The 26,748-nt window shown below is 42.7% G+C and overlaps 1 protein-coding gene across 3 annotated transcripts in view; it reads left to right on the top strand.

Moving 5' to 3' along the window:
* Positions 1–26,748, top strand: part of TBCD (tubulin folding cofactor D) — a 117,093-nt gene that overhangs the window by 1,636 nt on the left and 88,709 nt on the right. For 2 of the 3 annotated variants that reach the window (XM_082293884.1, XM_082293883.1), the window contains exons 3-13: positions 3,742–3,792; positions 3,992–4,089; positions 4,774–4,875; positions 5,855–6,001; positions 6,823–6,878; positions 11,163–11,295; positions 18,473–18,518; positions 21,176–21,308; positions 22,437–22,579; positions 23,360–23,420; positions 23,928–24,002. In XM_082293884.1, the coding sequence (XP_082150010.1) occupies positions 3,742–3,792; positions 3,992–4,089; positions 4,774–4,875; positions 5,855–6,001; positions 6,823–6,878; positions 11,163–11,295; positions 18,473–18,518; positions 21,176–21,308; positions 22,437–22,579; positions 23,360–23,420; positions 23,928–24,002 (1,045 nt within the window). The remainder of the gene's footprint in view (positions 1–3,741; positions 3,793–3,991; positions 4,090–4,773; positions 4,876–5,854; positions 6,002–6,822; positions 6,879–11,162; positions 11,296–18,472; positions 18,519–21,175; positions 21,309–22,436; positions 22,580–23,359; positions 23,421–23,927; positions 24,003–26,748) is intronic. The other variant, XM_082293885.1, reaches the window with a different exon arrangement.

Here is a 26,748-nt window from a genome sequence, read left to right as displayed (position 1 = left end):
GGGGATACTGCAACATGCATATATCAAACCAGGCGTCCCGTGGAAAGGAAATATCTATGGACGGATTCTTGATGGCTGTTTCAGAGATGTTTATTTCTCCAGCCGCATGGCCGGGGCCGTGCCCAGGAACTGTTCCAGTCACCGGGCCAAGGGTCCTTCTGCCCGCGCAGGGAACACAAACCAACCAACGGGAACGAGGCTGAGCAGGGGCAGGGAAACCCCGTGTCTGTGCCCTCAGGGCCCCTCTGCCGGGGCTCCATGGCAGGGGAGGGACCCCAACATCTCACCCGTTTCATTTTAATAAAAGGAGAATGAAAACAACTGGATAAACATAACAAGAACAGTTTCAAGACAAAACAAGCCACCCTCCTGAGTCTTTAAATGTCCAGTCAGATTCTGTGGAACATCCTAGGGCTGACAGAAGGGAGACAGAACCCTCTGAGCATGCTCCATGGGGAAACTGAGGCAGGAGAGGGTTTAACCTCTTCCCTCCCCCTTTTCATCCCCCACTCGGCATTGGAAAGGGATTTTGGGGGAAACAATTGGCAAAAGCATGGTTTTGTGAGGGAAACCATGGATGAAAAAACAGACTAGGAATACACTGGGGGTAATAGGACATAGGGTAAAAGGGAAAGGTGGGATCAGGAAAGGGAGACTGTAGGGGGGGCTTACAATGGAGATACTGTCTAACATGAGTACGATTTTTTGCATATATACTGCCTTTTACAGGAACACCATCAGGCCCAGTGACCTGCGATGCTTGGAACCCTTTTCTCCCTAGTACAATTTTGAATTCCACTACCTCTCCATCTCCCAAGCTTGGGATGCATTTTTCAGGGTTATTCTTTTTAATAGCAGTTCTATGCACGAATATGTCTTGCTGGTTGTCACACCTTGTTATAAAACCATAATTTTGCTTAACATAATACCATTTTACTATCCCTAAGATCTTAGTTACTATGATCTTTTCCTTTTTCCGAGTGGCTGCTGTTTTCTGTCTCGCTGCGTCTTTGCTCTCTCTTTCGGTCGCTCCCGTGTTGGAATTGTCGGGGCTGCTCGTGCCTGCGCGCTCCTCCCGGGGTCGCGTTCGGGGCTGCGCGGGCCGGGCCGGGCCGCGCCGCTCAGTTCTCCGTGCGTCGCCTCCTCTGGTCGCAGCTTCACTGCCGCTGCCAGGCGCTGCACCCACGTCTCGGCCGGGCCCCCGAGCGATGACCCCCCCATGCCCTGCTCCAGCGCGCGTCTCGGCCGGGTGCGGCTCCGTTCCACCGCCATCGCCGCCCGCGCGCCGCCCCTCTCGGCCGGGCGTTCACCGCCGGGTCCCGCCGCGCCTCGCTCCGCCACCGACACTGCGGCTCGCGTGGCTCCGCCCGCACGCGGGAACTGCCTCGCTGCTGCTCGCAGAGCGCTCGGTACACGTGGCCTGGGCCGCACGGTCCCTGCGCCAGGCTTCCCTTCGCCAAGACACAGCTGACATTGCTCAACAGTCTCGGTAATTAAATAATATTCACGAAAATATTCTTCCATCGGCATATATTTTGACTCCAGTATTAACTGTGTCCAAACGGTTTTCCAAAAGCCCTTGGTAATAATTAAATCCCAAGAAACATAGAAAAAGTTCTTAAACAACCATGCCAGGAAGTGTTTCAGTTCTTTTTGTGCTTGAATCAAGCTAAAATTTACAAATCGTTGTTTAAGAATCATTTTAAGTTTGAGATAAATGTCCATATGCGGCTCTGAAAGCCAAGAGTCTTCCCACCGTTCCTCCATAGTTTAGATATGGAATAGCAAAACAAAACCAAGAAGAGGAATCCAAAGTTTCCAGGGTTTACTCACACAAATCAGTCGCTTAGGGATCAGGGATTGTTCTGCTCACAATTCTCCACCATTATGTTGCAGTGGGGATACTGCAACATGCATATATCAAACCAGGCGTCCCGTGGAAAGGAAATATCTATGGACGGATTCTTGATGGCTGTTTCAGAGATGTTTATTTCTCCAGCCGCATGGCCGGGGCCGTGCCCAGGAACTGTTCCAGTCACCGGGCCAAGGGTCCTTCTGCCCGCGCAGGGAACACAAACCAACCAACGGGAACGAGGCTGAGCAGGGGCAGGGAAACCCCGTGTCTGTGCCCTCAGGGCCCCTCTGCCGGGGCTCCATGGCAGGGGAGGGACCCCAACAAGGTGTCATTGATCCTTCTTGGACAAAATGTCCCAAATCTGGCAAGATGCTCAATGTGTGGGTTAGAACACTGAAACCTGGGGCATGCCTTTTGTCTGGGAACAGAGAATGCAGTAATCCCCCGTTCCAGAGGATTTTAACGAAGGTTTCCAAAGCGCTCAGAAAAACTCGTGATGCTCATTTTTTGTTGAACCATTAGAAACAGAGGTTTGGGAAACAGTTTAATCTGCAACTGCAGTTTTGTAGGAAAATACAGGAAGATCTTTTTTGAAATAATAGTTCTAGAGGAACTGGTTTAGGTTCATTCTCTCCAGCTTTTATATTTGGGGTTTTATTTTATCTTTGCCAGGCTGTGAGCTGGGAAAAGAATTTGCTCTTCAATTCCACTTCTGCTGGAAAGCTGTGGCTTTGGGTGGTGGTGGAATTTGTGTTCACTAGTTCTGCTGTCTGTAGGCAGCTTAAGGCATGGTTAATTAAGGTGGGAAGTTAGTGATGATTAGGAGCTCAAGTTTCCCTCTCGATGGCATTCTGGTATCCCAGTGGAATTGCACAGGGATACTGTTGGACCATCTGGTGGTTGTGCAGTGTTATCCATTGGTCAACTGCAGCACTGTTGGAGTTCAGTCATGTCTTAAATGTAAGTGTTGATGTGTCAAGTAGAGAAAAAGGACAGAGAGCAAAGGTGTTTGTGAGAGAAACAAATACAGGAAAAAGGGAGCTTAAGGAGGTTTTAGTTTTCTAATTCTAAAGCTATTTTCTGACCAAATATCTAAAATGGGCCAGGCAATCTCCAGTGCAACACTGGATCACTTAATGATCTCCTTGGGAATCCAGCTTTCATTTCTGTAGCTGCTTTTTGTTAATTCTGTGTTTAAATTACAAAGCTTTTGTGTCTAAAAGCTCTGGCAACTTGTTCTTATTTTTTTTCAATATTCAGTTTCAATTTGTCCTTTCTTGAGTCAGTATCCAAAAGGAAGAGACCGTGTTACTGGCAGCAAAATACAGTAAGGGGTGTGAACAGTTTTGAGGAGCACAGTGGTAAGAGCTGCAGTTTGTATTTGCTGAGGTTAAAATTTGTTAAGGATCCTTTGTTCTTTGCTGAATAATTCCCTGTATTCAATTTCAAAATAAGAAACTAGCTCTGAGGATTGTGAGGAGCAGCCTCATTGCAAAGTGGTACTGTGAGAGGTTTGTCCAAGGAAATTGGAGAGACTCCTGGGAGTGGGTTGATGATTTAGTGTAGGTCAATGAGTGCTCTTTGGGGGGGACAGACTGTGCTTGTGCTGTTACTTAGAATTGTAGACTGCTCTGGGTTGGAAGGGACCTTAAAGATCACCTCATTCCACCCTCCCTGCCATGATGGGGACACATTCCACTAGACCAGGTTGTTCCAAGCTCCATCCACTCTATGGTTTTCTAACTTTCTGACCTCACTTATAGGTAGTGGCAGTTCAGGGATGCAGAAATCTTAAGCTAAAACTGTTCAGAATCTGAGGGTATCTCACAGTTAAGGCTCTGTAAGAGCCTTTGAGTAGTTTATTACAGATATCTTTTCATTTTCAGGTATAATGGACAAGTATCAGGAGCAGCCTCACCTTTTGGACTGCCACTTAGGTAGGAATGTCATCCTTAAATAATTTCTGTGTATATACTTAAAAATCTGTTCCTCTGGAAGATCTGTGTTTGCATTACAAGATTGCTGTGGCTGATAGTATTTCCATTATATTATTGCTGTCTCCCTCTCTTCTATCACAAGTACAAGAAACTGTGTGAGCTGCATGTAGTCTCACTGTTTTTCCTCTCCTTTTGTTAGAGGGGATGATGAATTCTTTGTTGGATATAGTACGGGACAGTGCATCTCCTCCCCCACTAGTTCACCTGGCTTTTAAATTTCTCTACATCATTACAAAGGTAAAGTCCTAAATTTAATGTTCTGTAACTGGAATTTGTAACTTATCAATATGTTCTTGGTTATTTTCAAAAATATTAAAATAAATGTCTGATGCAATTAAATATTTTAAACTGTACTGTGAAAGATTAGTTCTCTTGTTTCTCATTTTCATGATAGCTTATGTTATTTAATGATCCAGATTAGTAAAAGTCAAGGTCTGAATGCAAAAGTAGTTGCAGACATGGAGATATTGAGTGCTGAAACATGAGTTATAATGTTGAAAAGTAAAGTATGATGAACAGTTAGATGGATTGTGGAATTTACATTTGAGCACCAGAAAATATTTTTGATGTGTAAGGGCTGAGCCCTGGAATAGGTGGCTCAGAGGGGTGGTGGGGTCTCCTCCCTGGGATACTGGACACCCCACAGATGTGGTGCTGGGCTGACCCTGCTTTACCAGGAGGGTTGGACTAGACAATCTCCAGAGGTCCCTTGTTTTAAAGTTACAGAATTATCATTTCATGAATTTTTAGTAAGTTTGTAAAAACACAAACATCGCAAGGTATTTAAGACCTTAATTTGCATCCTTACTCTCCTTATGACATGAGTATCCTAATCAAGAAGTTCCTCCAAGGGTCTTTCCTTTCCCCTCAGTACGTGCTGGTGCTGGGTGAGTGACTGAATTCTGAAAATTTCTGCTTTAGGTGAGAGGGTACAAACGTTTTCTCCCACTGTTCCCTCATGAAGTCCGGGACCTGCAGCCTGTTTTGGATATGCTTGCAAAGCAGAACCCAAGAGACCCCGAGGTGAGAACTTGCTGTACTTTTTGTTTAACTTTTATGTCTTCAGTGGAAAAAGCTGAAGGAAAACATTTGGGAAAAAAGTATGTAAAGCAGTGACAGACCCTGTCTGGTGTTAACACCTGCATTTGGTGTGAAAACCGTTGTGTTGTTACAGGTGAAATGCCCTCCCCAAGGAGAGGTCTTGGTTTTCTTTCATGGGATTTGTTCCAAGGATTTAGAAGCAGTGTCAGTGGAGGTGCAAATAGAACCTGTAACTACTCATGTAAGGGAACAAATTGATTGTAACAAGAGTAAGAAGAAGGGCAGTGGAAGGCACTGAACCTCTAAAAGGCGTAACTGAGAAATCATTGGGTCTGACTCCAGGATACTGTAGTTTATATTCTGATATTTTTAAATAAGGAAAAAGAGCTCCAGAGAGCTTCTTAAGCTTCTTAAGATAGATCTCTCTTTTAAGAGAGATCGTTATCTATTATAAGTAACAAAAATCATGGATTTGAAGACAATAATTGTATTGCTGCTCTAAATTAAAGCTTTTTTTAAACAAACATCAATTCTGACACTTGCTGCTGTAGGTGTATAGCTTTAAAGCTTGAAAAACTTCCTTCTTTTGTCTGAAGTTGTTTCAGTAAATTCATGAAAGCAGTACATAAGAAATGAAGAAGAAAAACATACTTCTGTTATATTTGTGAATGGAGGCACAGATAGGCCGAGGGAAGGGAAAAATGGGAAAATGGGAAGGAAAGAAACATGCCTAGATTTCTGACTTGGGGGGAAAGTCCATTCATTTTGTCACAGTGTTGCTGTTTGGGATCCCTTGTACTTCTGTCTCCTCTGGAGTTTCAGGACACTCACATTGGGAGTTTTCTCTTGATCAACTTTAAAAATTCCTTGGAGCCAGCGGGTCATTTGTGCTCTTGGCACTTTGTTGGAATATGATGCAGGAAATGGAGTAAAAAACCTTTGTTTTACCATTCCTTTGCAGACTTGGGAAACTCGCTACATGCTCTTACTGTGGCTGTCCATGATATGCCTGATTCCTTTTGACCTGGCTCGTTTTGATGGAAACCTCGTTTCCATGGAAGGGCAGGCTCGGCAGCCAACGATGGATCGCATCCTGGAAATAGCAAAGGTAAGGAAAACACATCCTGTAATGCTTTTCAGACCTGGGATATTTGGCTTAATCTTTCAGTATGTGATAAATAATAATATATTCTCTATAGTCTTCAGTGATATTCTTTTCTGCAGATTATTTAAGCCCATATTTTTGTGTCTAAGCTGTAAGGAATTTTTTCATACTTCTGGATCTTCAGTCTGTTCTTTGCTGCTTTAGAGTCAAGTGAGACTGGGACTAGTTTCTCCTGATGTAATAAGCTATTTTATCTGAGGTGAACCACTGCCTTTGAATATGTTAGAGGCTTTCAACATTTGAAAGTGCCAGAGAGCTTCTTCTGAAAGCTGAATCTGAGGATTTCTACAGGAAATCAGCGTTTGATCAGAGCGAGCAACTTTGGAAGCTGTGACTGCGTGAAGATTTTTCAACAAATATGTGAAGTTCCAGTGGGTGTCAGCCCAGGTGGCTGACTTGTCATGCCTTTGAGATAAAAGTAAACCACCCCTATCCCCACAGGTACCCCAACAGATCAGGCTTTTGACACGTGCAGCACTAAGGGGTTTATTGCTTACAGGGCAATGTGTCTGTGAGTTAAGGCTTCAGTAAACAAACCTTCAGTAACAAACCTGCTTTGAAAGGCACACGAAGGGAGATTCTGCCTCAGATACAGAAAATTAACTTTTTACTATCTTAAACTCAGTTTGTAATATAATAATGACATCATGTATGTTATCTTCATAATATTTGTCATTGTGAGTAGTCAGTAGTGTATTATGTACACAGTTGATATTCTATCTCCATGTATGAATTCTTTACAGTCAGTTTTCTTTTCCCTTTAGTATTACCTGGTTGTCAGTGACAAGGCTCGGGATGCAGCTGCTGTGCTGGTGTCCAAGTAAGTCTCTTTTGTGCATCTTGACAGAGAGGAAGGGGCTGGCTCCCCTTCCTGCTGCTGTTTCTTAATCTGACATGACAGTGTTTGGAGGGCTGGAAGTTGCCAGCTGTCTGTAGGATATTACTGTTGCTTGAATTGGATCCAGTAGTGTTTTTTGGGAATAGTTTCCTTTGCACATGAAAATAAATTACAGAGCCCATAAGCAGGGATAGGACACACATATCTCTCGTTTCAGTATCTATTCCAGTCCACCTTCCTGCACATTCTAGTGGGAAAGGCCTTCAGTCGGCTCAGGTTGTGACTGATGGGGGTTTTCTTTTCTTTTTCCTTTTTAAAGCAAAGTCCCGACTCTGCACTGCAGCCTGTGCTCAGCAGGGGGCGCTGCCCGCGCAGCTTTGGCGCTGTCGCTGGAGGGGCAGCGGCTCCCGAGGGACACGGGGACAGAGGGACACGGGGACAGAGGGACCCGGGGACAGAGGGACACGGGGACAGAGGGACACGGGGACAGAGGGACAGAGGGACCCGGGGACAGAGGGACAAGGGGACAGAGGGACAAGGGGACAGAGGGACAGAGGGTCCCGGGGACAGAGGGACAAGGGGACAGAGGGACAGAGGGACCCGGGGACAGAGGGACAAGGGGACAGAGGGACAGAGGGACCCGGGGACAGAGGGACACGGGGACAGAGGGACAAGGGGACAGAGGGACACGGGGACAGAGGGACAGAGGGACCCGGGGACAGAGGGACAAGGGGACAGAGGGACAAGGGGACAGAGGGACAGAGGGTCCCGGGGACAGAGGGACAAGGGGACAGAGGGACAGAGGGACAAGGGGACAGAGGGACAAGGGGACAGAGGGACAGAGGGACCCGGGGACAGAGGGACAGAGGGACCCGGGGACAGAGGGACAAGGGGACAGAGGGACAGAGGGACCCGGGGACAGAGGGACACGGGGACAGAGGGACAAGGGGACAGAGGGACAGAGGGACCTGGGGACAGAGGGACAGAGGGACACGGGGACAGAGGTACAGAGGGACAAGGGGATGGGATGGGGGCTGAGGGACAAGGGGATGGGGGCTGAGAGAGGGATGGGGGCTGAGGGACACGGGGACATGGGGGCTGAGGGATAAGGGGATGGGGACTGAGGGACAGAGGGACAAGGGGATGGGGGCTGAGGGACAAGGGGATGGGGGCTGAGGGACAAGGGGATGGGGGCTGAGGGACACGGGAACATCGGCACCAGGGGCCTGGGAACACCGGGACAGTGGGACACAGGGACAACGGGACACAGGGACATGGCGAGAGGGGGGCAGTGGGTTTGGGAGAGTCACAGCCACACCGCCTGTGTTCATGTTCTCTGGGTTAAGATGCACTGAATTTATGGGATTAATCAAAATAGTTGTTAAATACAACATTTAGTAGAGCACGCCTTGTATTGTCTTTTTAGGAGGTAACCGTCTGTGTACTTATTTTAAATTTATTCTGAGCTTCAGTCACAGGACTCAAGGCTTTAGGAATTTATATTTAGTGAGTATAATGCTATGGGTCTGAAGCTGATGGCAAATCAAACACTTTTTTGGTTCAGAATGTACAGTGTCATGCAGAAAATTCATGAAGGACTTGAGACCAGACTCACAGTTCTCTGCTGACTCATCTTGTGCTTTTCTGGTTTATTCTGAAATATATCAGAGCAAACTTCAAATGACTTCATGAATTATTTGTACAGTCTTGAATAAATAGTCTTGCCTGTTACATACTTACTTCCATGTAACAGAAAGTAGGTTTGTCTCCTTATCCTTTCCTGTGAGGGTGGTGAGGCCCTGGCACAGGTTGCCCAGAGCAGCTGTGGCTGCCTCATCCCTGGAAGTGTCTCCAGGCTAGGTGGAGCTTGGAGCAACCTGGGCTCCAAGGAAGGTGTCCCTGCCCATGGCAGGGGGTGGAACTGGATGAGCTTTAAGATCCTTTTCCACCCAAACCATTCTATGATTCTATAATTCTATGATCCTAATTAGTTTTTTTAGTAATTTTGGACTCAATAATTAGGAATTGCTTTTTATGTATGTGTATGGGTAATCTGCATTGTCACAGATTGACAGTACCAGAGGATTTGAGGTGATGGTGTGACACAGAGTGAATTATTCTTGAGCATTCATATAGGCCTTCTTCATTTCCTAAAATCCCAGGAAATACCCAAATTAACCAAGAGCAATAGATTCTTGAAGTTATCCCCAGTATTTGGAAGCCTTCTCAAGCAAGGGTGACAGTAATTAAAAAAGATTCTTTCATCACATTATGCTTAATTGAATTTGCACTTCAGTTGTACTCCAGAGTGTCTGTAAAACTAAATTTTGAGTGGAAGCTTACATACAGTAACTTAATTGATTGCAGCATTGATTGCAGCAGAGCTTTGTGCTCATGCAGTGCTCAGCCCTGGGTTTCAGGGGGATTTCACCAGTGCCCTGCATCCTGACACTGGATCCTATGCAGGCACCTTGTTGTTTTATGTTCTCTTCACATCTGTTTATTGGCTGAATTAATTTTAATTAGGAGTATATGTTCAGAACAAATATGGTGATAGAATACACTAAGCTGGTCCTAGTACGAGGTGTTCAAGGCTATAATGGTACTGTATAGTGGACTTATAATTAATTAGCTTATATGAAAACACCATTTTCAAAATAGTCTGGTGATTAAAATACCAGAAATTAGAAGGCTGGCTCCAAGGCCTTTGCCTGTTTTCACATTCCCAAAGCCAGTTCTGAGCAGAGTCATTCTGAGATGAGGTCTCTGTGCCATGTTCCTGGAGCTGGACTGTTACTTGGGTGGGCAGGAGCACAACGGTCCTGGGACAGATGGAGAGATAAGATACAGAGGTCTGACTCTGTGGAACGCTCTGGGAAAGTCCCTGGGGAGGAAGAGAAAGTTTGGGTCCTGGTTCATGCTCCAAGAAGTTCATGAATTTCAAGTGAAGTTTAGAAACATCAGGATTCAAGATTTCCTGTTTTCCACAGTAAGCTGCTTCTCATAGGGCAGAGGAGCTGGAGTATATTTCATGAATTCTCCTTTCTGCCTGCTCAGTGAGGGGTTGCAGTAGGAGGAGATGAGGCTGATCTTTATCCTGCTCATAGTGTGGAGGTTAGGGCGCTCCTCTGGGAAAGAAAGATTTAAACTCCTTGGGGCTGAGGAAGGGTCTAGGAACCAGCTCAGCCACTTCACAGGTCACTTCTCTCACGCGCGCCCTTGGGCCAAAGGCGGCTTCATCCTTCAACCCAGAACAGCCCTCCTGCACTCACCCCAAGTCCTCATTGTTCTGCTGCTGAGCACCACAGGGACTGGCTGGGAAGCCAATCCATCCCATCAGCTCACTGTTGACGTGTTCTCTATTTAATATATTTAATACTCCATCAGTCAGCTCTCGGTACTGTTCCCCTGTTACCTGTAGGTGTAGGAAGGAACCAGGTCCTGGCTCTGGGGCACATCCTCTTTGAGTTCCATGAGTTGGGCTGGATGGGCTTCCCCATGTGCCTTGTTTCCACTGGGTGTGTTAAAAACAAATGTAGTCTGAATCTCTGCTGGAAGAGGACCCTGGTTTGTAGGTGCCAAGGCACTGAAGTGATGCCCTGACTGCAGTGTGGCTGGTTAGGGGAGGGCTGAGAATAGTTTTACGGTAGTTTAGCCATGAAAAGCCTCTTTTCCCTTTTCTAAGATGGCTAAAAACACATCTCTTGACCCATTTAGTGTGCTAAATAACACACTAAAATAAATAAATATTTGACCTTTCCAAATATCTGAAACCCCAAATCTAGCTCTGCTGGTTGCTTGTTCTGGGCCTGGCTGCAGACAGACAGTGCAAAAGGGACCCAGTGCTGATTTCCACTGATTTTCAGATTTGTGGAGTGGCTGTTCTTGGTAAGAGAGGTCAAGAATCCTCCTATTTGTTTCAGCTTTTCCCTAATTCTAATGGAAATAATTTCTTAAAGGCTTTGGAGGTTTTGTTGCTTTACAATTAAGATAAGAAATTTTTAGAACCCAAGTTTTTAGCTGGGTTTGAAATGAAGGCAAAGTTCCAGGTCAGAGCCTTGCTCAGAAACAATGGGCTAAACATGGACTAAAAAATGTGCTAAACGTAGGATGGTTTGGAGTATTCCCACCCTCAGTGATTTGGGGAAATTCGCATTGAAGAATCGTTTCCAGGAACTACAACCAGTTCGGATAGGAGGAAAAATTGTTTTTCATTGGGTGTCACAAAGTGAATGGCTACAGTGTTTTCTTTTTTTTCTGTGACAGGTTTATTGTCCGCCCTGACGTCAGGCAAAGCAGGATGGCAGATTTCCTGGACTGGGTGCTCTCCATGTTATCCAAATCCTCGTCCCAGACCATGGAGGGCACTGTCATTCTGAACGGCATGCTCCAGGCCCTGGTAAATACTGGTTTTCCCTTAAAAGATAGAGAGTTGGGTTTATGGCCATACTATACTGCTGCAGGAGGCCTTTGATAGTAAATGCACAGAGGGTTCCTGGCAACAGAGAAAGGGAGAATTTCCTCCACAGCAGTTTAGACAGTGTAACTTCCCATGCACATGTATTTTCTTTAAGTATTTTTGTCATCTCCAAATGAAAGCAAAGTTGCTAGTATAGATACTCATAAATAACTCTGAAAATAGCAGTCATTTCAGTAAGTTTGGGTTTGTTTGCTAATCTGAATGAATTTTTTGTTTAATGCCCTTTCCTTGTGAGTTGATAGTGGTGTATGACTCAAAAGAGCTGAATTCTTAGTTTGGGTTTTAAAATGTACATACGACGCATGGGAAAAAATCTGCAGTACCTGAACCTCTTTTCCAGGGCACTTCTCCTGTTGTACATCCTAAGGAGGTCTATTTATAAAAGCTTTGTTGTAATTTTACACCCTTAAAAGTGTTGGTGTGTGTTTTGAAATCCTGGGGTACAGTTCTGCACCAGTTTTGATGTCCAAATGTATTTGGGTGGAATGGAGGCGTTTGCGTGGGTGGAGTTGTTGTTCCTTCTTGGTTTGGTTGTTGACCGAGGCAGTGCAGGTGAAGGCAGATCACGAGCCCTTGTGCAGTCTTTGCAGTTGCACAGCTTTGAGGATTTGCTGGTGTTTGTACAAGTTTTGATAATTTGCATAAAATTGCTACTCTTTTTAACCAGTCGCTAAGAGGACTTGTGTGCAGTGTGGTACTAAACATCAAAGCAAAGGTCTGGAGCAAGTGTGCGGGCTGTGGGTTTTTTTTGGTTGTTTCTTTTTCTTCTCGAGCTCTCCCAAATCAGAAGACAGAAGAAATTATCTATATTTAGAATAACTGAGGACCTGCTGCTCAACCAGGAGGAAGCGTTATTTGTGTGCATTGCAGCGTTTCAAAAGACAGAATGAGGTTTCATCATTTTATTGTCAGATCTGGAAAGGGAGACTGACTGTTTGCCATTCCCGGGGCATGATGAGACCTGCAGGATGTATAATGCATTAGTGTTTTGTCATAATTCCTTTGAGTTTGGCTTTGGCTCCATCCACCTGTTCATTAGTGCGCACTAAGCGAAACAGGTGAATACTCAACAAGTAGAATCGAAACCAGAATGTGATACAATAGACCTGGGAGCAGAGCTGCTGCCTTGCTTTTGTGTGATTTTTTTTTTATTTCCCCCCCTCTTCACAGCTCATAACTCCTGTTCCAGTTGGTAGATATGAGCAGACTTGTAAAGCCTTTTCTTGCATTTAGTCTTCCATTTCTCCTTTCAGTCACTACAATGAATTGTATCATTAGGGAGTAAAGGTTTTCAGATTGGAATGTGTGCAGGTATGTGTGCATGTACATGCTTAAGGGGAGCAGGAAATACTTATTTCAAGAGCTAAATGTTATCATATTATATTTATATAATTATATGTATTCTTAATATTTTAATATTAAGAATCTCGTATCACACTTATAGCAACATTATGCTGTTAAACCAAAAATATCAGCTGAAAATAAGTGTTTGAAATAAGTAAACACTTTCCTTAAACATGCAAGATTCTAACTTTATGTATTTATTCTATAAATAAATATATTTGAACATAACAAGTGATCACTGAATGTGTAAAGCAGAGCACATCCTCTTGAGGGATAACTAAAAGTTGTGTCAACAAGCTTCAGAATTCTTTGCCCTTGGACTTCTCCAGCACTTTGTTACTTTAAGAGTCAAACTGCAGCTGCTTGGCCATGTCTCTGAACGAGAAGGAGAAAAAAGACCATTTTTCAGTTTCTGGTCAATGCAGCAAGGTGGGTTTTGGGATTGTGACAGGTTTTGAGAATGATGCAACCCACCAGAGTGGGGATAAAAACTCTCTCCACGTCAGAGCACAGTGGCACTGCCCCGAACAGGGTGGGTTTTGGTTGGGTCATGATTTTGTGCCACTAATGGTCTGCATTTACTGAACGGCTCCGAGCGAGGTTGGCATGGAAAAATTGCTCAGAAAAGACACGAAACTCCTGCATTTCAATGAACTGAAACTGCAAGTCAGGGACGCAGTGAGTAGTTGGCCGTGGCTGCACTTTGATCTGCCTCTTCGTGGCCGTGAGCCTGGGTGATCAGGTGTGTGCTGCTGTTTCATCTCACTCAGCGTTCTGTGCAGAACGAGTCCGGCTGTTCCGCGGCTCCTGTCGGAACACGCACCCAGCGTTGCATATTGTAATTCCACTGGGGCCTTTGGCTTTCTGTTCCCTTCCACCTGTCATCAGTAACTCACCATTTCCCAACTGGGGGGCACCAGCAGCCACCTCTGCTGACACTATTTCAAATTTGCGGTTTCAAGCTGCCCTCCTTTGTTGAAACCCATGTTGCAGTATGGAATTTAATTCTCCTTCGTGCTCCTATTCTTTGGCATTTGAAGGACTGAAAATGTTGGATTATTAAGAAATTGCTACTTTTTTATAACATTTGTTTACTTGAAGGAGACTTCTAACCTGTTTCAAGAATCTGCATTTTAAATTCTCTTGGTCTGGAGGTTTGCTTTTAAACCTGCCATTATATCAAACAGCTTTTTAGTTATCGCTGCAGGGCGCAGCACTCCCAGTTCTTGCGTGACAGAGATGTCATCACGTTGAGGTAGCCTTGGGCATTGAAACTTATTAAACCTTATTTGTTTTATAAGTGATTCAGTATACAAGTGTGAGTAATAATTAAAAAAAATAAAACGCCCTACACAGTGATCTGATGAAATTTCAGAGTCTTAAGAACGAGGCATTTCCCTGAGCTGTCTCTAATGCAAAGGTTATTTAGCAATAGCTACATGCTTATGTAAATTTGGCTCCAGGGAAGAAAGAACTCTCTAACTCCATTCTTTCAGACCCAGAGGCACAAAAATAGACTATTTCCAAATAGAATGTTTCCCAAGTCTTTGTATTTTTGGCATTCTCGAAGAATTGGCTGTATTAGGATTGTCTATTGGCGTTATTTTTTTTAAAAAGGAGTTGTTGCTTAGTGGTTTGGTGATAAAGGTGTAGGACAAGCAGTGTTGGTGAGAGGTACAGGCATTCTTGTGTCTGCAGGTACCAAGCTGCTTTCTGCTCATGCCCTTTCTCTCCTGAGTGTCACAGAGTATTTGTTCTAATGTGGCCTTGTCTGATACCGCTGAGTTTTTTTACTTCTCACCAGAAGTTTTGTGGTTCATTCAAGGTTCAGAAGTTCTGTTATCATAAAGCTGTTGCTTTTTCTTGTTAGGGTGTAGTACTATCTCAAGCTGCTAAATTTTTTTTCCTTCTGAGTATTTAAAATCTGTGGGTTTCGGTAATCTCAAGATGGAAACGAGATACTCTGTCAGCTCTCCATGTGTTAGTCTAAATGTTTCAGATGTTCAGCTGATAAATAACTGGGATCACATGAAAGCTGCCATCACTGTGTTGGTGTCTGTCAGCATACGTGTCATGTTGATGCTCAACGCCCAAACACGTGTGGCCCTCAGCAGGAGTGCTGCTTGTGTGGAGACACACTGAGAACAAGGCCTTTAACTAACCCATTTTACCATCAGCTGCACGAAGAATGCATTAAATATTCCCTGCTTCCAAGTGAATTTGGGTTCTGCCAGCATGTTCTCCCTTCCTGCAGCTGGCTGGCAGGCAGGGATGGCTGATGGCATTCCCGGGGTGTTGTGTGGCTACCAGGGGGTGCTCCAGAGCAGTGCAAGGGATCATTTCCTGCTCTTCCCAGCGAGGCTGGAATTATCCTCCCAGTCCTCCACTTGGTTACAACCAGAGGGTAGATCCAGACTTGTGTCTCCTGCTCGGCAGGAAGATCCACTCACTCCCCAGCAGCCAGGCCACCCCTCATGGTGATTTGTGTAGCTTGGGGAACAAGTCCTGGAGATGATCCCGACTGATAGATCTCCTGCAGGTTGGGCCCAAAGTGGGTTACGCAGACAATTGGCAGGTGTGGTGTCTCTGCTGGGATTATTAAGAAACTGGGCTTTGTTTGCCTTGCCCCGTGCTGTTTCTAAAGCAGAACCAGACTTGACAGTCGTCATTGCTTGCACACCACTGATTTTCTCTAATTTGTAGGTGGCTTAATTATTTATAAGAGAGGGAGTCACATACTTTTCAACAGTTCAGCAGGTTGGGTAGGTTGGTGTGTGCTTTGTGTCCTGGTTAAGTGAGGAGCCCGTGGCGTAACTGCGACTGCCGGGATGCTCCGACAGGCAGGCTCCTCGTGCTCAGCACTGCGAGCTGCTGACACCAGAATGCCTGTGCAGGTGGCAAACCAAGCTTATTAATTACTTTGTTTGTATCAGATTTTTGGAAATGGTACGCCTTGGATATTTTTCTTCCTTCAAGGCAGGAAGTTTAAGCTGGGTACTGTAATGCTGATTTGCCCTTTTTGCTGCTGGTTTTTTTTTTTCATTTTTGTCATTCATGCATCATGAACATTTCTTTCTGTAAGCTGCAGGTTTACAGTATTTTTCTGAAGGAGTAACTTTGCTGCACATGCCTGACTGTTTGTAGCATGTGCTGGAAGAAAATATTTTTTCTGTTTTCCCAAAAGCCAGCATTGGTTAAAGTGCTCTTGTATTTCCCCTGGGAAAAATAAATCTATTACACTCAAAAGTTTTAGAGATTTGGACCTGGGGATGCTTTTGCATGCTTTGACTCATAAATAAACAATGAATACTTCTCTTCTTGTCTTTTCTACACTCAGAAGAAAACCCCAGACACTGGATTTCCTGCTGTGTTGAATATCTGAAGGGTAGTTCTTCACAGTTTGGCTGTTACCTATTTACTTCCGTAAAATTAGTTTTAAAAATGGTTGTTTCTCTGACACAAAGAAATACTTCATGTATCACTTGTAGAAATGCCAGGAACCTACTCCAAGGTTTTATCTGACCAACATGCACCTGCATGACTGCAGAAAGAGCCTTCTTCCCTTTCAGACATTTGGCATTTTCAGGTGTGTTTATTCCAAAACCAATGGGTAACATATTTTACTGATCAAAAGCCATGTAAATATTACAGCCCTTCTAAAAACGTTTGGTTATCAGTTCAAACACGGCAGCTATGGTGTCCTTTGGGCAATTTTTACTTCCCCTAAAAACTCATATTGATAACATAAAATCCCTTAATCCAGATCTCAGTTGATTTACAGCTGCTGCTATGGTGATTCTATTATCATCTATATCATTTATAATATACCTTATATTATAAATCCCCATGGTAGGAGTAGATGTTCTGTGTTGAAAATAGTTTGTTATTTAAGTTTTAGTGAAACTGCTGTAGGGAGACATTGTGTGTTTCACTTATTTGTTCAGAATATAATAGAAATGGTTATGAAATGGAATCATAGGTGTGTGAGGAGAAGCTTTGAAAAAAATACTGTGCAATATTTGAGTTTTTCTCGTTTCCTGCTCATGCGTTGGTTGATTCCTTCCCACATCTCGCTCAGAGGTGGCACCTTCCAGTTCTGTTGTTGCTGAGGAGTCAGGACCTAATTCAGGCTTGGGCCCAAGGGTGTAAAAACACGTGGAGAAGTTTGTAGAAAGGTGCCAGAATTTAGGAACTGCTGGGGACTGAAAATGTGCTGTTGTTTTGAGGATCCTGTTCCACCTCCTCAGCAGTGTGCTGAGGGTGTGAGAGCACACATCCTAAGGTGTTTGTCCAGGAGCGTTCCCAAGGATCTGTTAAAAAGCTGTTTCTCTACATTATCACTGCTTGAGGAATTGCCCTGTGCTTTGCTTGAATATGCTTGAATATAATATTAATAGTTTGAAGGCAGCCTGTGTGTGCCTTAGAAAACAGTGTTTGCTGTTAAGTTAGGCAGAAAGGAGAAGGAATTGTGAGGATGCAGGAATGCTGCCGTGTCTCCAGCATCCACAGCACAGTGTGTGGAGAAACCAGAGATGGGTTTTAAAGCAGAACACAGGAACAAAGTGATGAAGAAATGAGCTTCTGCATGTTTCAACAAAGAGAAATTTTAGAGGAGCTCTAAATTTATTGTACCAAAGATTTGACGTATTTTTTTAGGCTTTTTAATACAAGCAGTTTTGTTGTATGTTAGTGAGAAATTCTTGTATTTGTTTTTAATACTGACTTCATATATTGCTAAAAGGTGTGCTACATTTATACAGTTAAGTTGATTTTTATTTCCGTTGGCTGTTCTTCCGGGCCTGAAGTCATTCTGTTGCCTTGCTGCTTTGTAAATGGCATTTTAAAGGAGCCCTCACACTTGCCTGCATTAAAATCTCAAATATTTTGATATATAATATCAAATTCCTATATATATCTTGTAGTGGAGCTGATCAGCAGCGCTAATTTGGGATCCTGAAATGCAATTTAGTAACAAACCAAAACAGGCTGGGTACACAGCCCCAAGGTGTTTTTCTTGCCTCTGTTGCTCGTAGCCGCGCCTGCAGCGCGGGAGGCATGTGTGTGTGTTTGGTATGTGTGAGAAAGTACCTCTTTTTAGGGTAGGTCTGTTCTTGTTTAACTCCCAGGCATATTTATTGAGGAAGATTTTTCTTCTGGTGACTGCCAGAGCAAGGACAAGCGAGTGCCTGGCCAGAGCAGTTTTGATGCGTGGGGAGCTGAGGAAGCTTTGAATGTGTAACGTGTTCTGTCAGGTGTCAATAGTCCCTTTGTCTCACTGCAGTGCTGGGGCTTAGTCTCACTGGGATATTTAGCTGCAGATAAAATTCCCTTGACACAGGAATTGCAGTTGACCTGGTGGAGGTGTATTTGCAGGTGTCTGTGGGTGGTTTAGTCTCTCACAAGCTGAGGTTGCACCACACTGAGCTCCTGTGACCCAGCACTGAGCTTGATGGGTCAGGGACCTGAGTTGGCCCACAACTGGTGGCCTTTTTTTTGCTCATTTGTTATTCTGTTTTTTTTTTTTTTTTTTTTTTTTTTTTCATTTTCTCTTGAGTGTTTTTTGGCCACCTCAGTCCCCTGAGCAGTTACCAAGAAGAACTACACCCTGAAACTCTTCCTTTTATGCTATTTAAATCAGCAAACACTACACATTATTGTAAGAACATTAAAAATATTTTAGAACTAAATGCTTGATATATTGTGTTTTAGAATCTCTGTATCCTCATGTCTCTGTTCCCTATTTTAATTGTAGGCACAGCTGTTTAAGCATGGCAAGAGAGAAGACTGTTTACCATACGGTGAGTTTGTAATAGGTTCTGTTTTTCAAGCCGTTGCAGTAGAAAAGGGAAAGGAAGGTTAACCTGGTGACAGGTGGTACTGTAAGGAGTGAAATCCACCAGGCAGTGATAAAGCAGGGAAAATGAGGGGAGCAAAAGCAGAAATGACTGTGAAGGAGGAGCAGATGCCACCAGGGAATGTTGTGTTGGAGCAGCTCATCAGAGGATTTGGCAGGTGATCACACTGGCCATTGCTGTAATACAGAAGCTCAACGCAGAACATATAAACTGTTAGATGTGAAAAATATTTGTTTGAAATTCAGTAGAGCATGAATTGGTTTTGTACATATTACTGCTGGAAGTTTTGCAGAGGCTCTGCAAGTTTAATATAAGCACAGGATTTCAGAATACCCATGTTTTAAGAGCCAGCTGTGTACAGAGCACAGCTGGAATCATGTTTGGATGATGTTGGAATAAGAGAAGTTTTTTAGTGAAAAGAGATTATACTGCATGCAATTAGGGATAGGAAGCCAAAAAGAGAAAAAGAGGGTATGGAGGTTTCTGGATAGTGTAGCTGCATTTTGGAATTATGTTTGTCTTGTGAATCCTGGAATATGATCAGAACTGACTGCAGTGTGGTCTTGGGCCTTATTTACAGCAATAAAGGGAGGCAGGGAAAGATGGTGCCTAATTCCAAAACATTACAAAAGACCCAAACAGTTTCGTGGATCTTATCCAAGTACCAGAAACAGGGTTTATGCTGTTCACAGGAACCAAGCAGGAATATAAACTCACTTTAGAATGCTTGTGATGTCACTAATGGAATTATTTTGGCCCCGAGAAGAAGATTTTTTAGTTCTAGTGATGGAAAGTTTCATTCTCCCAGTTCCTAAGGCTGAGATGCAGACACTTCCTTAGAAAATGCCTGAGAGATGGGTAATGATGAAGATAAGATAATGAAGACAAACAGCATGGAATGACACAGGTGCAAATACTGGGAATGCCATTGCACAGGAACGGCACTGGGGAAGCTGCCAGAGAAGCAGAATCATTAACAGGCTGGGTTAATGACAGTATAACAGAAAATGACAGAATTTAAAAATACAGCTGTACAACACAATAGCCTTAATCAGTATGGAAGGAGCATATTGAGCTCACAGCATTAACCCTGCTGGTAAAATCAGATGTTTTGGCCCATGGCATAGAAAGAATAGTAAATAATTATGAGTCTGGTAATAAGAGAAAAAACAGGGGCATATCAATGAGTAAATGTACCTTAGAAAATCTAGAATGCTCACAACTCAGAAGCAGATATTCAGATGGGAACTGTTAGGGATAAGAAAATGTGAGAGACAAAAAATATCTAAGATTTTTAATTATAACAGATCTGAGGATGAAATAGGAAAAAAATAGGCAAATGTCAAAAGATCCTGTTTGAAGTCATTTGTGACACAGAAGTTGAATTAAAAACAAACACTAGCCCTGAAGTAATTTACATGGGTCTGTAGATATTTTAGTGATTCAAGAGCTGGCAGGACTTGGAAGAGGCCTTTATTTATATATTCTTAATTTATTTTCTGTTGGTGAATGATAATGTTTCTGCAGCCTCTTCCTCCTAAACCATCAGTCTCTTGGGCTTTTATAACTGCAAAAAATCCAGGTTGCTGGAAGGTATTGAAGTAATAATAATCATCACTGGCTTGTTTTCATGGATCATTCCATTAGTATTTTAGTACACCAAGATGCATCACCAGTCTTTTTAAAGACTTGAAGGGATTTCTCAGTCACGTCTTACAGTTTCTCAGACTTTGAAATAACTGTGTTTTCTTTGATCTCTTTGTATTTTGAAAACCTTGATATGAGACTGGGAAAAGAGGTTGCAGAGTATTTGGCTGATGTGATTCCATCTGTGCAGTGCTGTTGGAAGCACGGTGGCTCTTCCAGAGCCTGAGTCATTAGTCTCTATTAGCTAATGGTCAACCTTCTGAAGGATTATTTTCACCCTGATGAAACTGCAGAAGAGCTTTTTTATTTGTAACAGGCATGGCTTCCTTGTGAAAACTTTGAATCCTGGAACTTTGTACTCATTAACCCTTTCTCTGTGTTTTTTTTTACTTGCTGGACAAATAACTTTGTTACCTTTGATGTGCCCAAATGAGAGGTTTTCTGGCTGATTGTTTACACGTACACAGTGTTTCTCATGTCTAAATGTTTATGGACATCCATCATCATAAAAATTTCAGTGTCAGGATTTGGTGCTGCCTGAAAATACTAAAAGAGGAAAGGGAAAGCTTCCTTAGTGTGCAGGAAATTTTCTGAGTAATTGAACTACATCATCTAGCTTCTGGTTCTGTTAGATTACTGAAAACACTTAGACCCTGAAAGACACTTGGATATGTTGCTTCCAGGGAGAATCAGAGGCAAAAACACTCTGAGAATGTAGATTGTAATTTTTATAATCAAAATTAATCCTTAAAGCCATCTTCCCTGTTTGGGCAGTGAAGGATATTGCCACTATTTGACCAGTGTCACCTACTACAAAGTAAGCAATCAGGCATTTGTGTTTCAGTAATACCTTTAAAAATACAAATCTCCTAAAGAACGTTTAAAACTTTAAAATTTTCATACCAAGGTATTTTTAAAAGCAGTTTTTCTGGTGTGTTTGTTTTCTTTTACAGCTGCTACTGTTCTCGAGTGTCTTGATAACTGCAAGCTGTCAGAAAGCAATCAGATGGTTCTGCGCAAGCTGGGCATGAAACTGGTTCAGCGACTTGGGCTGACATTTGTGAAACCAAAGGTAGCAAAGTGGAGGTCAGTTTAAAGCTGAAAAGTTCAAAACCAGGAAAATCCAAAAGCACAAAACCCCCTACAAGTACATAGATCCATACATTTGCCTTCTGCCCCTCTTAACCTTCCCTAAAAGAAAAAGAAATCCCTGTGGGAATGAACATACTCTTCATTTGCATTATTTGGAAAAAGGAGGATTCTTCCACTGTGTTTTGTTTTTCTGTATTTTTTTTTCAATTTTGGTGCATAAATGAGTGCTGGGACAAGCCAAATCTGACTTTGCACATTGCACAAGCAGAAGCCTGTTCCTATACAATGCATAACTCAGTAAATATGGGAAGACGGCGACCTTTGTTCCTGTAGCTGATTTAGTACAATTTTGTAAGAGTGAACATAACTTTTTCCATTACCTGGTCCTACCCTGATTCGATAGAAAGTTCACAGGGGAAAAGTGGTTTGCAATCCCGCTCTGGTTTTGCATATTAGTCAGGTTTTGGTGTCTGGTTTTACATACTGCCAGAGGGCAAACTCTTTTTTAGATTTCTCGCACTGATATTTTAAAATTGCAGGCTCCCTTGGTGACTATTTTTATTGTATTTATTTTACCGTCTTTTGAGAACATCCTTAGGCATAGAAAATTCTTTTTAGGTGGAGAATGTACCTTGCCCGATGGCAAAAGTCAGTTTAGCATGTAAAGTCTATCTTTTGTAAGAATGCATCTACACCACGGGCTAAATATTCGAGTACGGCTTGGTCAGAAAGTACTAAGCTGGCTTTGAGATTTAAAAAACAATTTTTAATAAGCTCATTTTATTAATTTTTTTTTTCTCTTTTTTATTTTTTTGGAGAGACTTTTTGGGCATGGGAATTTTGTCTCTCTTTGTTGTTAGCAGTGGAAAATAGGTTATAGTGAAACAGGAAAGGGAGGGATAATGAAAAGGAACCATTTGAATAGTCTGGCTCTTCTCACCTTGGAAAATAGACAACTGGGTCAGGAGGAAGGAGAATGGGATATTTGTCCCTTTCCTTTAAAGCAGCCACTAAATAACTGGAGAGCTGTGCCCTGGGAGGGGTAGGAGTGTGGCAGACAGACTTTGTGGCAGTATGGAAGTTAAATCAGAGCAATCACTGAAGTGTGTGTTTGTTGTGCAGGTACCAGCGTGGCTGTCGATCTCTGGCTGCCAACCTGCAAGCTCAGGGCGCTGCTGTGCAGAGCCAGAAGAAGGAAGTTGCTTCTGCTGAAGCTGATGATGATGAGGAATATGACATTCCAGGAGAGATTGAAAATGTTGTAGGTGTGTTAAAGCTGGAGAGAAATCGTTGCAATGCTGCAGGTTAAACATATGTTGGAAAATAATCTGCTTGGGGCTGAAAAAGTCATGTGGGTTTCTGTGCTAGTGTGAACAACTGGAAAGACTCTAAAACTTCAGTCCCTGCAGCTGATTAAAATAGATGATGTCAAGTGGTTTGGACTTCAGCATCTCAAGCAGAAGCTCAGTACTGGAGCATTTGTTGTGGAGTTGGGCATGGAGGTACTGAAATATGTTTTACCAATTGTATCCAGTAATATGAAAGAGATGCCTTGAACCTTCCACAAATTAGAATTTATAGTGAAATACAGAACAAAAAATTGTGTCACATGAAAGCTAAAGAATTCTGGTTTAATTTTTAGACTGAGGTAGTATCAAAGGAGCAGCATTTTTTTCTTAATATGCAGTTGTACAGCATGTCCTCTGCTAGCTGGCTGTGGATATTCTGTAAGTGAATAGACAAAAATTGCATCAGAAGACTTTTATAACTGAATAATCTAATGAACTTCTGCAAAAAGCACCATGATCTCCATTTTGAATCTTTTACAGCACTTGAAATTTCAATCTCTTTTCATAAACAATTTGGAACATATAAATAAACATATTTCTTGTTTTTTAATTTCAAGTCGTACTTATGTGACAAATAGAATAAATCTAGATGCAAAGATTTTTATACAAAGAAGCAAATGAATTTTGAACATCTTAAGAAATCTTTCTGTTGTTAAATAAAAATAATCTGTTTTGTTTAAATAAAATTATTTGCAGAGCAATTGCTGGTTGGCCTGAAAGACAAAGACACCATCGTCAGGTGGTCTGCAGCCAAAGGGTAGGTCTGCTATGGTGACTCTGCTAAGCTGAAGTAAACAATATAGAAATACAGTGGTGTAAGCCATGATTGATAATTTGGGTGTACTGCCAGTATTTGCTGTTGTTAAATGGCTTTAGCACAGCCTGTGGTGGGGGCACAGACACATTTGTCTCTTTTTCTGATGAAAAATCCGGCCAGTTTTCAGGGAATTTCCGGTGGGTTTGGAAATAGATGTTCTCGGTAAAACAAGATCTGAAGGGTGCAAAGAAACATTTCTTCAAAAGGGTTTTTTTTCTCTTTCTCTTTAAAAATGCATTTCTGGGGAAGGTTCACTGCTGTGTAGATTTTTTCAAGTTTGAGATTGTTGTTTCAGGGTATTGGTCTTAGGGCAGCAGGGTGGCATCTTGAAGTTACTCAACTTCTAGGAAGATTCCAGTAACTAGTATTTTTTCTAGAATTTACCAATCAACTGCAGTACTAATGATTCACTGTATGCTTCTTCTTGTTTTTTTTTTTCTTCTGTAGAATTGGTAGAATAACTGGAAGACTTCCAAAAGAATTAGCAGATGACGTGATTGGGTCTCTGTTGGACTGTTTTAGGTAAAAATCTTATTTCACACTTTACCCCCATCTGAAACATGTCTGCTTGTGGAACAGGGGGACAACAGTTAGGAAGAAAGGTCTAAAATAAATTTCCTTGCTGTCCTTCTCCCTGATTTCAAAATCTTTGAAGGCACAGATGGACTAAGGGTATTCAATAAAGAAATTATTTCTAATCCATCCTCTTGACCCCATACTAAGGTAATGTTCAACTGAAGTTGAACTTAAGAAAAATACAAAAATGCTCATCAACTTGCTACTTTAGAGATTCCTGGTGTGCTCAAGACTCATGGCTTGAGTTTAGTGTCCATCCTCAGAAACCTGGTAGAACTGGAAATGGTGTTCTGAGGATCAGTGGAGGTAAGAAACAATCTGTGTGAGGGGAGGGTGGAACATGTAGGGAGAGTGAGGAATAAATGGGGTATAGCAGAGATTTCTGAACTTGGGAATGGTGTGGATATGCTTGCCCTCTAGGTTTTATGTTATTAGAAGCAAACTCAAGCATCAGGTGGCAGGTTTGGAATAAAGACAGAGGCATTATTCCCATAGTTAAACTGTAAAACTTCTTGCCACAGGCTCTTGTGGATACTGAGAATATTCGCCTGAACAAAAAGCGTGCTTTTTGTCTGCAAACTTTTCCATGATCTGCCAGAGTTTGGAAGTGTTTAGCAGAGTGTTGCAATCTGCTGGGTCTTAGACTGTGGCTAAGGCAGGTGCTGTTGGCTGTGTCAGAGAGGATTTGGGGCACACAGAGCTGTGGGATGTTCTTTTGGTTCACTTTAGCCTTGGATGTCATGGCTTTGCGTTCATGTAGAGCATGTGAAAAACCAAATCGTTAAACAAGTATCCTGTGCTTTTGTTTAATACCAAATTGCTCATCATGTCTGCACTGAGTACCTGAAATCTAAACGAGTGGTTTAGAGCAAGCCAATAACAAAAAGAGTTTCTTTATTGGCAAGAAATGCTGGTCATGTGCAGTTTGTCACTCAGATGTCCTCAGTTTTAAAAAGTCTTTTCACATTGGTTTTGAGTACAAATTAAGGATGCCAGCTCAAAGGGTAACACATTAAAAAAAGGAAGGTATAAAGTCTGAAAAACTTGCAAGGAAAGTATCCACTTAGATGATCCCTCCACTATGTTACTGTGATTAATTTAAGAGGTGCTGCTGATCTCAATTATCCCTGGAGCTTCAAAGACCTGTACTCACTGTGTTTTCTTTCCTTGTTTTTCAAGTCATAGGGATGAGTAATTCAACTTGTAATTGAGTGACCTGCTTTCTTCAGAAACACCTGGGAACAAACGTAGGCAAGGACAGAGAGAACCTCTGTTGGGTTCTTTGCACTAAGTATCTAGTGACCAAAATAGGAATAAATCAGTTGCTAATCAGAGGCACTCTGTTATACCTCTTGGGATAAGAAGAAAGGATTTGTTGTATGTAGATGAAAAGACAAGAGCCGGGGAAGAAATAAGTGATTATTTTTCACAGTGTAGTGAGATTGTCAGCACAGTTCCACTGGGGTATGAGCCTTGTGTTATTCAACATGCTCATAAAGAAAAAAGGGGAATGAGGGGCTGAGGAAACCAACTGATATTTAAAGTTGATTTAATGTAGTGAGAGCTAAAAGTGACAGAAAGAAAAGCATTACAGGAGCCCAAGTGAAGTAATACGACAGTAAATGTCATATAAAATAAAATATAATGTCTAATGCCTGCAAACTGATGTACTTGGGGCAAAATGCTGCTCACTGTCCAACACCTGGAAGCCACTGATCTGTCAGAGTGTGTCAGGGGAGTGCTCGGCAGCCGGCAGGAAGAACAAGAAAAACATAATGTTGGAAATTATTAGGAAAGGAAGAGGTAAAACTAAATCACTGAGAAGTGGTTTAACTGATGGGGTTTTTTACAAGTGGGAAGAAAAAGTGGAGGGATGTGATTTGATGTATCCCCACTGTAAATGGCACAGAAGGAGGGAAAGCGAGCGGCTGTTTACGATTCACTCTCTCCCTGGTGCGGGAGCAGGGAGGCAGCAGGAAGTGCATTTCCACGCAGTTATAATTAACCAGTGGAAGTCATTGCCACGGGATGTTATGGGAGCCAGAAGTGTAAAGGGAGTTCAGAAAGGGATTATACAAATTAATGGAAGAGAGTCCCTTCAGAGGCTATTAAATAATGAACCTGGCTCCAGCCTCTGGTTGAGCAGTCTCCGTGCTCCGATTGCCACAGCCAGCAGGGCAGTAAGGGGATGGTCCTTCCTGCTTTTCTTTGGCTGAGCACCTGCTCTCAGGCCATGTCACAGATGGTGTTGGGAGAGATGAAGCTCTGATATGACCTAGCCAGGCTGTCCAGTGTTCTTTTCTCAGATTCCTACTCCTAGTGCAATACAAAATGAACTCTGTTCAGGTTTAGTCCTGCAGCATGCCACCTTTCCTCTTTTCACTCCATTATCTGCCAGCCCACCAAAAATAATTTAGCATTTGGGAGCTTTTTGCTGTGTTCACTACAAGTTCCTCTGGTCTATGTTTTCTAAAGGTGAATAAAAACCACTATTTGCTCACTCCATAAACTCTAGTAATGGGTTTGCTGGGAATTGCCACTTGAACCTCTTTTGCAAGTTAAGGGCTGTATTTGGCACTAAATCATTAGTTATTTTGTATGCTCTGTAAATCTGCATCTTTTGCCCATGTACTAGGAAGTCGTTTTCTATATGAGTTTCTGGTATTGAATCTTCTGTATTGAGTTACATTTG

The sequence above is a fragment of the Coloeus monedula genome (genome assembly GCF_965178545.1).
Source record: "Coloeus monedula genome assembly, chromosome: 19".
Lineage (NCBI taxonomy): Eukaryota > Metazoa > Chordata > Aves > Passeriformes > Corvidae > Coloeus > Coloeus monedula.
The sequence above is the reverse complement of the archived record's forward strand: the minus strand, read 5'-3'. Positions and strand labels throughout refer to the sequence as shown.